Here is a 15,832-nt window from a genome sequence, read left to right as displayed (position 1 = left end):
TTGGGGCTGGAGTCTTTCTCAGCCCTAACTGAGACCTGCGACACTTTGCATGAAAAACAGGTGTCTTACTACTGAGCTATGATCTTTCCCCAGGGTTTTCATTATACCTTGTAATCAAGTTACATTGAAAACTTTGGCTAATGGTTAGACAGACTATGCCACCTTGACAAAATACTTTCTTTTGAAAAGTGGCTACCCATTTAAATAAATAAATACATAAATTGAGCTTTGGGGGAACTTTTGGTCAGTATCTGTGGAATTCAGTTTTAAGGATTAACACGAGACTCTGGAATACAGGAGAAGTATCCTCCTCCAATCTTGATATTTGGCCCATTGACCTACTGCCCAAATAAACCTAACAAGTTGCATAAGCCATAAGGAATACGCTGAAAAAATCTTATTATAAATTGAGGTACATCAGATATTTTTAGTGCCTCAGACTATTTTGAAGTCTAATTATAACACATTTGAAGCCATATAGCTGCCTTCCTGACATCAGCATCGCTAGAGCTTTAGTCAGTGTTGTTTGTCATTCCCCGAGTTCACGAGGCTCGTTTGATGGCAACAAGAAAACCAAGCCTTTAGTTTCCAAGGCTCAGTTTTGTGGAATACTCTTGCCAACAGAGGTTCAACCGACACCTTGTGTTTCGACTTTTAAACATTCACAGAAAAAAATTCTATTCTGTCAGGCTCATGCAGGCAGTTGCGAATATATCTTTCAACAATAGTTTGTTGATTTTCAAATTTAAAATGTTTATATGGCTGTTTGGTTTTACATAAATAGTGGTACCTCGGAAGTCAAACGGAATCCGTTGCGGTAGTCTGTTTGACTTCCAAAACGTTTGGAAACCAAGGTGCGGCTTCCGATTGGCTGTGGGAAGCTCCTGCAGCCAATTGGAAGCTGCGTCAGATGTTTGGGTTCCAAAGAACGTTTGCAAACTGGAACACTCACTTCCGGGTTTGCGGTGTTCGGGAGCCAAAACGTTCGACTCGCAAGGCATTTGGGATCCAAGGTACAACTGTATACTGCTGTAAACTGCTCTGATACTTATTATGAGAAGTGATCAATAAATATTTTTATGAATAAGGCAAGCCTACCTGGATGGCGTGGGGGCAGGGCATCAGTGTGGTTAGGGCTGCATGGATGCAATGGGGCAGCCAATTTGCTTCATGGCCCCAACCTCACCACCATCCAGGGAAGCTGTAGTGACACCCGAGTCAGGAGAGCAGATCTAAGGGTCTTTCTTGCCACACCAGCCATTATTGTTAAAATGAGTTGCAGTTAAGTAATAAAATTGTAGACTGAAGTCTTTGCCATCCAACTGGGATGTTTTTATCTGAACACAAACAAGCTCTTGTCTTGTTACTTCATTTTTATCTAGTGATCTAACAGTATCCTATAAACCTGTGGGTTTTAATTCTCTGAGTCCACATGTGCACTGTAGTTTGTCCAGATGCTTCCACCTCTCATACAGATCATTCCCCATCAGTGCCTCGTTTTAATCCACGCTCTGTACAGTTTATGGCTTAAAACAACAGCAGCAACAATGCTCTACTACATTTTGCAGCTCCAGAGCCAGCTAAGCAGCCGCTTGCAAGTAAAGTAGCAAAAGATGCAGCCCCTGAAAAGCCCAAAGTGAAGGGAAAGGCATGTGGGCAGTGTGAGACAAAGACTGCGCTCTTGGTAAGTACGTGAAAGAAAGGAAGAATAGCCGCACTTGTTAGTTCAGTGTGCTCTTGAAATATTTTTAAAATATTTCTCTGTGGTGGGGTTTTGTTTAATGCCTATGAAGGCTGGTAAGTGCCCCTGTATTGAATAAAACACTATCACTGTTTGCATTTCAGACTAGCCCCTTCATAAAGAGGAGGTTAAAATACCTGTCCTATATTGTTCAGACGATTCAGACATTATTCTACAATCTCTCTCTCTGCCCCATCCCCCCAGTAATTCATACTATACTGTGTTCATATCTGTTTCCTGTCTTGCTTCCTTAATACCATAGTGGGGCCTACTAATATATTTTGCATATAGATCCCATACAGTTGCCTTTTTCCATGCCCAACCCATCTTCAATAGATCACATAGTTGTGGAATCTATAGAACAGGGACGTCCAACTCCCAACAGACAGCGATCTACTCACAGTATAAAAAAACTGGCAGTGATCTACCCATTGTCGTTGGATGGACCAATATAGAACATAGTGATCATTAATAGGAACATGAATTCTGATTTTATCATTTCACCTCATTTTAAGCTTCCCTTCCTGCATACCATGACTATGATTAAGTGATATACAAATGGTTGAAATTTAAAGGAAAAACATTACAATTGTCGAACTTGTTTTGCTGCTTATGTGAGACACAGTGCTGTGTTCTTTTAGCCTTTTCTGTCAAGCTGTTCAAACCTCCACACTATTGTAAGGTGTATATAGCTTCCCAAAACTTTGAGAGTTACCTGGCTGATCTGGATGCCATCCTGTTGATAGCAAAGGGAACAGTCCTGGCTTCTTCACTCTGCCAGCCTTGGAGCTGGTGCAGCGAGTGGGTATTTTTTCCTGCCCATCTTTCCACCCTGGCATTATGAGTGGCAGGGCTAAGAGAGCAGTGCTGGCTTTGACTCTCCATCAAGCCCCACCCCCAAGTTAGCTTAAAACTTGAACTTTCATTCAGATCCATGAGACTTGACTTAGTCACGGCTAACCTGCCCCCTCTGATTTCAATGCGGGATCTGACAAAGGCGATTCCACTGGAAGGGGGCTACTAACTAAGAGTGCAACACCATCAAGAAGGCTTCCACAACTGAGTCCTTCAATGCTCAGACAGTAGGGAGAGAGGCACTCTGGAAAGCAAGTCCCAAATTATTTGGGGCTTTCTAAATTATCTGGCTCCCATGCAGCAAAAGACGCAAGAAGTGCATGTGCTATAAAATGCCTAGAAAGGCCCTTAAGGTAATGTTTATAATAAATCAACGGAGAAAACGTTTAATCCCAAGTTCGGTCTGTTTAAAATGTAAGCTTCCCCCAGATAGATGCAGACAATGGCACAATAATTTGTTTAGGTGAGATAGAGTTGTACCTAATTGGGGTGACGTTTTAATTAAAGTGACAGCCTGACTGAACACCAGTTGCAAACTTGAAATCCCACTTCACACTTGTCACTTTCTGCCTTCAGTTTTTAGCTTCCCATCGTGAGCTGTGATGAGACAATGAAAGCTGTGTTATTAACCTTAGGCTACAATCTTATATGCACACTTCCCTGGGACTTAGGTCTCAACGAACTCAGTGGGGCTTTCTTCAGATAGACATGCAGAGAGCTTTGCTGCTAGTTCATGTTTATGCCTTCATTTTCTTTTTTCCAAGGTGTGCTTAGAGTGCGGAGAAGATTACTGTCCTAGCTGCTTTGCCAGAGTGCACCAGAAGGGGGCACTTAAGCTCCACAGAACTACTTCTTTGCAGGTATGTTGCTTTCAAAAGTTTTTATGTTATGATTGTACAATAATCCTCTCGAAGGAGGCACACATCTCATCGCCATTATTATTAATCACAATTCCAGGAGCTCCTTTAGTTGTCCCATGTAGAAATCCTTTTGTTGGGATCCTTTTCTGCATTTATTATTTTCTGCTTTTTTATTCATTCATTCATTCATTCATTCATTCATTCATTTAATTCATTTATTTATGCTTGCAATTCCAGGAGCATCTTTAGTTGTCGTACCTTTTTGCTGTGCTGAGGTCATTTTTTCTGCATTTATTCTTAGACAAATTGCTTATATAGAAACAACTGTTTATATAGAAACAATTACAAACCAACTGAAAACTCAGAAGACAAGACTGGAAATGTGTGGCCATAATTAGGTTTTTAAAGAAGGTGATTGACACTTGTCAGGTGATTGTCGAAGTGGCTGTAACCGCAAATCAACAGGCCTTCAGAGAAGCTCTCTGACGACTAGCTGATTCTCAGAGGGAGGCCCTTTGAGTCTTTGTAGAGAGGTGAATGCTCCTAAAACAGAAGCATTTTTCCTCTCTGCATAGAAAGCAGTATGTGTGCGAAATGTTGGGGAAGCGCATGAGAATGCACAGTATGCTGGGGTGCAACAGTGGGAAAGGGATTTGCCTCCGGACCCTACTTTTGGGGTTCCTGGAGGTATGTGGCTGGCAGCTATGAGGAGGAATATGTTACACTGGGTGGGCCTTTGGTCTGATCCAGGGGGGCTCTTGTTCCATCCTTGATTGCCACAGTGTCTCATGCCATTGTTCCACCAAGCATGACTCAAAGCCATCCAGGAATGTGGCTTAACAACACTTATGATACGCTGTTGAGTGAAACTATATACATCACAATACGGTCATCAACAGTAGCAGAGACTGTCTCTGAAAGGTGGAGTTGAGAGTTTGTTGTCTGAACCTTAGCAAATAGTATAGGAAATTGGCTTGTCATTCGGTGGAGGAGAGGGAGCTGAAATAAGGCTCCATAATAGACGTTAACAAGCTCCTGTACCTGCCGTAAGTTATCCCCCAGTGACCAAAGGCATAACGTTTGAAGATTTAGTGCATTCAGCACTACAAAACGCAATCTGTTTCCAAATACATGGCATTGCCACAGTTCTGGTGCAGAAATTCTGGGGCATGTAATTGTACAAAGGGGGAAAGAATTGGCAACATTAAAGGGTCGGAAAAGAAGAAAAGGGAGAAGTTAATGTCCTCAAAGTTGTACACAGGGAGGGGACAGGGCCTCTGAAAGGGAAAATGAAAAATGGGGAGGTGGCTGGAGAGAGTATAAGCTTTGTCCTTTGCAGGGAAATAAAGGAGAATTAATAACATTTTTTCCATCAACTTTTCTCTTGCCATATGTAGCCTTGCTTTGTGATCTGATTGGAGACTTTAGGATGCAGTTCCTCACCCTTCCATGAAATATTTTTAACTGATTTTTCCTCCTTTGCCTTATTTCAGAGTGAAGTTTGCCACCCTTTAATGCAGTCTGATGTTTCTTTTTTTTAAAAAATAATAAAAACAATAATTATAACAACAATTATCTGAATGAGCATGAGGGGACACTTGCATGGCCTAGAAGTGACACTTGTAGTTTATTTGCCTTTCTGTTTTTTATTGCCGAAAACAAATTCTCAAAGCGTTTGCTACTCTGCTACTCCCAAAGAATAGCTAAGGGTGCCTCTGTGCATGTAGAAAAGAATGAGGACAGATGTGTAAGAGAGAGAGAGAGAATCTAAAAGTCAGCAGAGTAGAGAAAGTCAGATGCTGAACATAACAGGCAACGCAAAGCAAAGCAATTAGACTGCCTCTTCGTAACATAAAAGAGTATTCACTAATTCCTACAGAAGAGAGAAAGAATTTACACAGTGCGTTACTGGGGCTGTTGATTCTGTTGGAGCATCTGCTTGGAGTACTGCTCTCCAAAGCTTGGAAGAGGAATGATTAGTGGCTCCAGTTCATCATCTGCCACATGGATATGCAATACAACACCCTGTTACCTGTAGAATTGACTTGAATATTCTCCAGTTAGTTTTTTTTAAGTAGCCGCAAGCCATTTTTGCAGATTCACACGCACACATGAAACAACAACTTCGTTGAATAGTTGCCTTTTTTATCCTGTTCGTTTCATTGGACTGAATCACACGTGATTTTTCTGATTGTGCAGTCTCCTGGTAGGGGAGTTGGTATATGTGCCATAGGCTTGTATGATCCCTCCTTCCCTTAATCCAGGGTTCAGCAAACTTTTTCAGCACGGGGCCAGTCCACTGTTCCTCAGACCTTGTGGGGGGCCAGATTATATTTTGAAAAAAATATATGAACGAATTCCTATGCCCCACAAATAACCCAGAGATGCATTTTAAATAAAAGGACACATTCTACTCATGTAAAAACACGCTGATTCCTGGACCGTCCACAGGCCGGATTTAGAAAGTAATGATGATGATAATGATAATGATAATAATAATAATAATAATAATAATAATTATTATTATTATTATTATTATTATTATTATTATTATTATTATTAATTTATTTATACCCTGCCCATCTGACTGGGTTTCCCCAGGCACTCTGGGCAGCTTCCAACAAAATATTAAAATACAATAGTCTGTCAAACATTAAATAATAGTCTGTCAAACATTAAAAGCTTCCCTAAAGAGGGCTGCCTTCAGATGTCTTCTAAAAGTCTGGTAGTTGTTTTTCTCTTTGACAACTGGTGGGAGGGCGTTCCACAGGGCGGGTGCCACTACCGAAAAGAGCCTCTTCCCTGGTTCCCACTTCTAGGTCATGACTGGGCCGGATTTGGCCCCCTGGCCTTAGTTTGCCTACCCATTCCTTAAACACTCCCAAGAGTCAGTTAAAAAAAAAAAAAAGATCAGTCAAGCTGAACTTTGCCATTACATTTGTACTGGTCATCTATGACTTGGGTTTGTCCTCCAAATTAGGACCAGGAATCATACATGGAAGCTGGTTTCTAGTCCTGTTTGGGAGAGAGCAAGTGCAAAGATAGTTTGCCAGTTCAGTTGCAACAGAACCAGGAAGTAGCAAATGTGAGCCTGAGTGCACGAAAGGAGGAAGGAGCACATAAAATGCTATGTTCTCAGTCTTCCAAACTGGAGAACTGAACATGTTATATGTGAACCAGCCTGTGCATTCTCTGACTGCTGTTTCAGTACTATTTTCTCCCATTACATGCTTCTGCTGGTAATTTCTGCTTCTACACAAACTATTGCTAAATGATAAATCCCTAGTCTTACTAATTCTACCTTGCTTTTCGTCGAGTGATAGCCTAGATTATGTTCCAAAACATTTCAGCAATGTGTAGACAGTTGCCTCTTCGATTGTCTACTTCTGATCCTTCTCCACTCGACTCACTCTTGAAACAATGGGTGAAATTCCTGGGAACAGGGATTTTTTTTGGAAATCCAGAATAGAAGCCTCCAAGTGCAATAGAAATGCCTAGTTGACTACATCTACTTACAGGAGTTGGGGAACCTTTGGCCGTCTAGATGTTGCTTTCAGCCCTAGCAAGCATGTCCAATGATCAGGGATGATGGGAGTTTGGATACATTTAGATGGCCAGAGATTTCCCATACCTGATCTGCTATTTTGTGTACTGCAGTAGAAGATCCAGGCAGCATATCTGTAGTCTCCTCTTGTTGGTTATGCAAAGTATCTGTTTTTGTTTTGAATTCAATATATTACTTACTTTTTTCTGTAGGCAAAAGCACGTATACCAGTAAGGAAATTGGAGGCTGCTCAGCAGTTCCTGAAAACAATAAATCCGGAGGAACCTAATGGCTGCATAAATAGTGGACTGAAGAAGGAAGTTAATGATATATTAGCGAATACTTCAGACATTCCTTCACCTTTACCAAAAATGCCAGCCTACAATATTGAGGTAATTCAGGAAATTTACCATCTGAAGTGTTGTTTGTTTTAAATTCTACGGAAATTTCTTTTTCATAATCACAGCAAAAAGCTGGCCTTTTAATTGTTATGGTATGGATGCCATCCAGTCAAAGGACCCGTTTATTGAGGGTGTGGTTAATTTTCGAGGCATTTTCAGTCCCAGGAATTGATTCTGGAAATCTTAGGATTCTCTCCTTGGGGGAGAATAAGGTGAGGATTTCTGACCTCTTGAATTAGTCCATTAGTTAGAATGTTATTTTTTGAAGGGGTATGGCTATATACTTATATTTCACTTGATTGGTTCTAGTGGCCATTGTACACTATACAATGTGTACTATACAGTTATACAATGTGTAGTATACACTATACTATACAACTTTTTTCTAGAGGAGGAGCCACCATCCCTGCTTTCCAAGAATGGCTGTACCTTCAGAGCTGAGAGTTTATGCTTGGGTCAGGGTCTGGTTCCCCCCCCCCACCAGCACTTTGATTTCTTTCTCTCTCTTTTCAGGAGTCTTTCTGTTTTTCATCTTGCTCAGTCCTATCCCTTTTAACTAGATGCGGGGACTGAGATTTTGTTACAAGTCAAGGGAACCCCCAAACAGTTTGGTTGATTCTTTGCCTTATATTGCATGTCACATCTCCTGGGGCAGTGTTCTGTGTTTTTTTGGCTGCTAATTCTTTCCGTAGTTTTTCTTAAAATTTAGGAGGTGGATGGGTGGGAATATTCCATAGCTGCCAGTCGGTCTGGATGGCAGGGGGCAGCTCTTCCACCAGAAAAAAATCTAGTGACTAGGAGGTACCATTCCAAATATTGCACAGTGCCATCCAGAAGCAACAGAAGTTAACCCAGTAAGAAAAGTCCATTTCCCCTCTGTTTCCAAGTATTTCACTGGATTTGAGTATGCATAACTGTACTAGCTTAGGGCCATTGTGGTCATATATAGAGATTTCCTAATGCAGTCTTGAATTGCATTAGTGATAACTTGGTCCGTTTTGAAGCTTACATACCAGGCTTACTCCACATTAAAGGTAAAGTTAGAGGGACCCCTGACCATTAGGTCCAGTCGTGGCTGACTCTGGGCGCGCGGCTCATGGCGCTTTATTGGCCGAGGGAGCCGGCATACAGCTTCCGGGTCATGTGGCCAGCATGACTAAGCTGCTTCTGGCGAACCAGAGCAGCGCACGGAAACGCCATTTACTTTTCTGCCAGAGCGCTACCTATTTATCTACTTGCACTTTGACGTTCTTTCGAACTGCTAGGTTGGCAGGAGCAGGGACCGAGCAACGGGAGCTCACCCCGTCGTGGGGATTCGAACCACCGACCTTATGATCGGCAAGTCCTAGGCTCTGTGGTTTAACCCACAGCGCCACCCACATCCCTTACTCCACGTTACTCTATTCTAAATACCTGATTTCCTTAAATTCAGGAAGCTTTATATATTCCAAGTGTTTGGTATAAAACAGGTTTGTGACCGAATGACATACTGGGATGTATCAGAAATGGGTGAATTTTGGTTAACCCAGATTAATTCTCGAAATTAATTCAGGAAGCATCTACAGAACCTTCTGTGGAGGATAGGCCTGAGAGCCAGAGTGGTGGATCTTTACTGCATGGTGTGTTTGACGAAGAAGAATCTGCAAAGTCTTTTCAAGAAGCTCTGAATCAGTGGAGAAGTAGAAATCACTCTCAGAAATCTAAGGAGGAACGTTCCTGTCAGGTTGGACCAGGTAAGGATTAACAATTGCTACATAATATTTGGAAAAGAAAGCTGATCTAGCTTACATTCTAAGTATTCCACGTGACACAAGGATAGCTCAGTATTTGACTTGTGAATGATGACAGCGATTGTCCAAAAAGTGGGGAAATATTTAAATAAATTCCTGGGCATGAACTCATATAAGGGACACCTCACTGCCCTGATTACTTGTGGGGTTTAGCCTACACATTTGGCTTGCAGTTTTCATGTATTGGTCAAGGGCTGCACTAATATGAGTTGCATTTTATGCTATTAAATATTATCAATTCTGAATTATTTTCTTAGTATTGTTAATCTCATTGGTTCTGCCAGAGCTGTAGAGCTACTGTTGGCGAATTAATGTGAGGCATGTCCTAATATGTTTGAATGGTAGCTGATAGTTTTCTCTATATTGTTATAGAAACTACTGGTTCCTGTCAGGTGCAGACAAGCCCTCCAGTTGCGAAGAAAGCTATTGAAATTGAATTCAAGGAAGATGGCTTGAAGTATATGGAAAGATTATTGATTAAGAAGCATAGAAGGTATTCGCTGGATTGCTGCAATACACAAGGGACTCTAATCTAATTGCTTATTCTAAAATAGTGCAATCAAAGTATTCAGGCAGTAATATTGGAAAATACTCCTTCATAGGGAAAGGAGTTGCTGATTTAGAATGGTTATTGGGAATGACTTTATGGATGTCAAGGTAACTTAGGGTATAATGTTACCAATAATTCTGAAAGTGTTGAAAGTGAAAATGTTGTGAAGGGTTGCAATTTTATAAATTGAACTTGAGTATCTCAGTAGATTTGCACATAAACACTAAGCCAAACCATGGCTTTCTACAAGCAGAAGTGTGTGGTTCCCTTGAGAAGAAATCACATCCCCTTTGCACCTCCTCTGATCCTGCTGCTGCTGCTGCACTACCAGGGCTAAACCGTGGTTTGGCTTAGCATGTCATCGAAACCCGGGCATGTTATTTGTCACACACTAGACGAATCGGGAGCTGAAACCAAGGTTTGTTCTTGGGTTTCATCTTGTGATTTGTCCAAAGGAGTTAAACCAGAAAGCCTGGGTTCTGATGACACGCTAAGAACCAAACCATTGTTTAACTCACAGTAGCAGGACCAGAGGAAGAGCAAAGCAGCTTTGGTCTCTCTGGGATCCTGCATGTTTGTGCTGCACCATGGCATTATGCCTTTGTGTTGTGACTGAGACTCAGCAAAAGACCCAGTCTGGAAGTAGATAACCATTGTGAGAAGTCAGGATCAGTTTTCTCACATTCTCTGTGCATACCAAAAAGAGTAACAGTGTGATAATAGGCTTGCAGTTTTAAAGCATTTCCCTCCTCTTTGTTTTTTTAGAACTCCAGTTGATAAGTTGCCAGATAGTATTATAACAGATGAACTGAAACTTGAAAAGCCGCAGATTAATGAACCTGATGACACTTGGGTTGGAGGAGAGGATGATGATGATGAAGACGATGATATAGCATTTGCTCGTTTTGAAGGTTTGCTGGGCTTCTCAATCCGTTATAGAGTACTTTTATGCTCCCAGTGGCAAGCTACATCAAGAATCTGAATGGCTAATCAGGTTTATGGAATAATTGCAATTGGGACATACTGAATTCCCAAAAAGCAATTTGACAATTTACAAAGTTAAATTAAGATGCAGTTGCACCAACACGCAAATGGTGGTATGGAAAGTTGGGAGTGTGAGGTGAAGCTATTGTGCAGTCATTTCATACCTTGCCCAGAAAGGATAATATTTGAAGTACATTAACCCACTCTCCCCATATGAAAATGGTTGTGTCACCCAGTCCTGAGCGATGCAGGAATTGAGAAGGTTGGGCTTGACAAAAGCCAGCTATTGCAAATGTATTTTTCTTCAGTTTGTGAGATCTTAATACCCTTTCAATGCTTCCAGTCTGCAAAGTCTGTAGATACAGGGTGCTTTAATATTTCCTTTTTTGTATATTTGCCGACTCCACATGGCTGATAAAATCTGGTAGGAGACAAGTGAATATGGGTGTCCTTAGAACCAGTGAATTTAGGGGTGTTTAGGTGATTGTTCTTGAGAAAGGCTCTTGGCTTTTCCCTTAAAAACTTCATGTGTCGGTTACATATTACACTGTAATATCAGAAATGAAACTGGAAATACATTGTCCAGGCGAGTCCTTAAAATTTTTCCTTTCGCCAGACAATCCCTTGTTACCAACCTTATCCAGATTAGTTAATCCATAATGGGGTTTGGGGTTTTTTTTTTGTCTCTGGCTCCATCCATCGCTCTGCCCACCGCACTTACTTTTCTTGTGAAATTATACTGCTGTTGAGCCATCATCCTATCCTTTTGATTCTCCATGTTTTCAGCATTTCCCCCCCATTCACTGAGCTGTTATCACACATTGTTACTACAGATAGGGATGTTCCTGCTTAGCACAAAGCGTACTACCCTAATGCTTTCAATTATTCACACCTAGAACAAGAGAATACCTTGCCATTAGCGCTTCCTCAACAGACTGGAATGGCTGGCACTGCAATTTCGCAGCTGCGTAAGAACAATTATTTAGTACAAATCTAAAATACAAACACTGGCAGAGTTTTAATTTTTAATTCCAGCTAAAGAAATGAAAAAGTACTGGGCAGATGTTTCCAAAGGAGAAGAGCCCGAGGCACTTCTTGCAAACGTTGAGTCCTCTCTGGAAATCAGGGTCCTTGAAGACGTAAGTGTTTTATTGCCTGGCTAGTGCAAGTTCAGTTTCATTTGTTGCGCTTAGTAGACTTCACAAAATATACAGTAGCATAAATGTGTACAAATGGGATCACCCACCACATACAATTTCCTTTGTCTGCATTCCCGTGACAGTTAACTTGACAGGCTTGTTTTAACAAACCCACGGTTGACCGCAGTAGCACGAAGCGAGGTGAGAAGAACACAAATAATCTAAGCGGAGCTGAACACTGGTAACATTAACAGCAGTTAAAGCAGAAAATAAATAAATGTGGGATCCGTTGCATTACAGGCTTGTCAGGAGGAAGAAATATGGACATGAGTTTGAGAAGTGGTTGCAAAATGCATAATATGCAGCATGAATGGCCCATCTTTCTAACAAATATTCAGGGCAGTTAGAGCTGGATTGCATTACAAGCCCAAATGTTTCTGCGTTGTTTATGTGTTAACTTTACGTAGCCATTCTTTTAATGAATGCAGCCAAGGCAGCGGAATATTTTCATGGATTCCCTGGCATCATCTGATGGCATAAATTTAGCCAATATTTTTTGCTACATTTTGAGTCAGGGCTTACCTTGCACTTATTTTTGGTACCCTGGAATATATGTGCACCAAGAGTGTGCTCTTTTTAAGTTACAGAGAGTGCCTTGGTTATGTCAGCAAAAAAGCAAACTCAGCCCTTGTGGCTGGGATTAAGGGGATGGGTATATAGGTCCAGGGGACCCCGTGAATTATAGCCTCTGTCATATTAGAAGGAAAGTGCAGAATGAGCTCTATTTATACCCTGCCTACTTATGCTGTGAAGACACAGCTGACTATGCTGGACCAAACAGGTCATTGATTTTTATAACAATTCTTGTGGCTTCTGCTTCGATGAAATGGATTTGCCCAGTCAACAAGCGTAAAATGAATGCACTGTATTAAAACTATTTTCTACACAGGCTTATTATTAAGAGCAATTGTTGAGAGTCATTAGCTTCCAAACAGTGGCTTCTCTCCTTTTTGTTATCTATCCGTATTGGGAGGCAAAGTGGGATGGGAATGAAACTTGTCTGGTGCAACAGGAAGCCTTGTTAGTTTGTTTAACAAATTTTATATGCTGCTTGGTGGTAAGAAAAACTGTTTTAAGCAGTCTGCAAAAATCTAAAATATTAAAATTATCTGTTAAAAATCGGCCCAATCCTCAGACAACCAAGGGTTTGTTCTGTATTGCCTACAGTATCATGTTAATTGTTTAGATTTTAGGTTACAGTATTGCGAACATGATTGGGCTTAGGATGGAGTGGACTGAGATTCTCTTTTAAATGAATGAATGAATACATGAGTTTTCTTTCTGATAAGGCTTGCAAGGAGGAGTCAGAAGAACCTGCCAATTTTGTGGTGTCAGAAGCTGGATCTGATGAGTTGATTGATTACAGGTAACGATTACAGCCTAATTATGGAACATGGTTACACACATTTGTGCTGACACATTTTGATTTGCATCCTGCAGTTTTCCCTGGGAATTTTTTATTCAAACCAGAACCTGAACAGGCATATATTAGAGAAGTAGCCCATTTCATGCGATATTCCAAGGCAAGGGGGCTCCAAGCACTGAAAAGGGGTAGCAGCATTGCACTGCTGGCCCTGCTTCCAGGTCACCTGATTCCCCAAGCCCCACCCCTGATGTCCACACATTGAGTGTAAACACCCGCAAAACAGAAGCCTGTAGGTGTAAGCTTCTGGATCCATTGAAAAATCTGTTGGCGTATAAGGCTAGGCATGCAAGCTTCCATTTTGCAGGTGCCTATCCATAGAGTGTAGGGCTGGCTGATCAGCAGGTCAGCGGTTCGAATCCCCATGACGGGATGAGCTCCCGTTGCTCTGTCCCAGCTCCTGCCAACCTAGCAGTTCAAAAGCACGTCAAGTGCAAGTAGATAAATAGGTACCGCTCCGGTGGGAAGGTAAACGGCGTTTCCACACGCTGCTCTGGTTTGCCAGAAATGGCTTAGTCATGCTGGCCACATGACCTGGTAGCTGTCTGTGGACAAACGTCGGCTCCCTCGGCCTGTAGAGCGAGATGAGCACCGCAACCCCAGAGTCGTCCGTGACTGGACCTAACGGTCAGGGGTACATTTATGTTTACCTATGCATTTTGCAGGTGTCAGGGGTGTGGAAAGGGAAGCCACATTACACCAGAGGCAGGACCTGGAGGCCAATGCTGTTGGCTTTTCAGTGTATAGATGCCCCCTTACCTTAATAATGCATGAAGGATCTTCCCAACATAGACCTATTATGAGCATAAGGAGAACCATGCTGGATGAGGCTCAAGGTCCAGCATATATTTCTCAAAGTGACCAGCCAGATGCTTGTGGAACCCCAAAGGCAGAACATGCACATGACAGCACTCTTCCCACTTGTGATTCCCATTCTTTAATGTCGTTTCTGGTTATTTTCTGTTCCAATTTTTGTCTTGTACCTCAAGTGGTCCCATGTCGGAAAATCAGAAAACTGAACCTGACGTTTTTCTGGCGCAAGCTGGCAATATTACCACCAGGTCATCGCTTTCACCTGCAGCTCAGAAAGAACAGTGTGTAAATATGCTTCATAATAAACAGAAAGAAACACCTCGAGGTGAGCTTATGGTAGTCACTTCTACTGGTAAACGAGGATTTGTGTTGACATAGTTTTCTCCCCCAGAGTAGGTGGTTTGTGTTTGCACAGATGTCTTAACCCGTGGGTAAGTGACAACTTCTGTGCTTATTCCCAAGGGCGCACACCTTCCTAAAAACCAATAGTGGGTACCTTTTAACCTCTATACATAACTAACTGTTTCTGTTGACTATGCAGTCAGGCAGGAGGCCTGAATCTCCCAGCATTCAGAAATGCTGGATGAGCCTTTGACCCTTAAGCATCATTCCTGGAGTATGTACCACCGAGTAAAGATTTGTTTAAGGGAAGCAGCTTAAGGTGAAATGTGGCAAGAAGGAAATAATAAAATATAGCTATCTGCCTGCTTTCAAACTTACATAGGCGGTTCTTTTGTGGACTGAACCTACTTTTTTCCTAACTTCTATCTGGATGTGCAGCCCCTGAGTGCAGGTCCCTGGTTTTACATGCGAGTTGATGTAACTTGTGTGTTAATGGCCTATTTTAAGGCAGTCATTTGAGAAACTACATGCAGGGATTTGAACTGACATGGTTTCTTTCTCTCTCTCTTGCTTCAATTCTTTAGCAAGAGCACCTTTTGCAGAGTCAGGAAGAGCAGATGGCGCTTGGGGCTGTTCCGGCGCAGAGGAAACGATTCCTAGCACCCCTTTTAAAGGAGTTGCAGCAAAAGAGAAACATTCGAAGACAAGGAAAATTAGCACTCGCAAGAAATCGGAGCAGGCTTCTAGACCGCCCAAATCGGCTCCGAGGGAACCTTGCGCAGTGATGTCTGCAGAGTCACACGAAGCGTCGCTACTCACTGCCAAGTCTTCAGTGGTAAAAAATAAATAAATAAAAGGAATTAAACTCCACTTTTGTTTTTTGGGGAGAGGGGGCGGGTGCCATTTCCTCGTTATTTGTTGAACTATTAGTAGAATAACAGCGGGAATAAATTTCTGTCTTGTATGGCGCAATGCACTTTTTTTTCATTTCATCTTGTGAATGGGGCCATTTTTGGGCCAGTTGAACCACTGCATTGTTTCATCTGTCCGGAGGGATGAGAAGAGCAGGTGTGGGGAAAGGGGACAGTACAGGATGCAGAAGGAAAGAAGCTTTCTTATTCCTAAGTCTCTACAGAAGGAAGGGCTCTGGCTCAGTGAGAGAGCATCTGCTTTGCATGCAGAAGCTTCTGGGTTCAATCCCTGGTATCTCTGGGTAGGGCTGGGAGAGAAATCCTGAAGGGTTTCTGCCGGTGTTAGTATAAACCATGAAGCTCTTTGGGTGACCCTGGACTAGTTCCTCCTCTCAGACTAGCCTACCTCATAGGGTTGT

The 15,832-nt window shown here is 42.0% G+C and overlaps 1 protein-coding gene across 2 annotated transcripts in view; it reads left to right on the top strand.

Moving 5' to 3' along the window:
• ZBBX (zinc finger B-box domain containing) overlaps window positions 1-15,832 on the top strand; it is a 39,845-nt gene that overhangs the window by 12,840 nt on the left and 11,173 nt on the right. For both annotated transcript variants that reach the window (XM_083504043.1, XM_083504044.1), the window contains exons 6-15: window positions 1,569-1,684; window positions 3,361-3,456; window positions 7,213-7,392; window positions 8,954-9,134; window positions 9,564-9,684; window positions 10,507-10,652; window positions 11,761-11,864; window positions 13,214-13,290; window positions 14,337-14,485; window positions 15,087-15,337. In XM_083504043.1, coding sequence (XP_083360169.1) covers window positions 1,569-1,684; window positions 3,361-3,456; window positions 7,213-7,392; window positions 8,954-9,134; window positions 9,564-9,684; window positions 10,507-10,652; window positions 11,761-11,864; window positions 13,214-13,290; window positions 14,337-14,485; window positions 15,087-15,337 — 1,421 coding nt within the window. The remainder of the gene's footprint in view (window positions 1-1,568; window positions 1,685-3,360; window positions 3,457-7,212; window positions 7,393-8,953; window positions 9,135-9,563; window positions 9,685-10,506; window positions 10,653-11,760; window positions 11,865-13,213; window positions 13,291-14,336; window positions 14,486-15,086; window positions 15,338-15,832) is intronic.

Source organism: Podarcis liolepis (assembly GCF_965112155.1).
Source record: "Podarcis liolepis genome assembly, chromosome: 5".
In the NCBI taxonomy this organism is placed as follows: Eukaryota; Metazoa; Chordata; class Lepidosauria; order Squamata; family Lacertidae; genus Podarcis; species Podarcis liolepis.
This window is presented reverse-complemented; position numbering and strand designations above follow the sequence as displayed.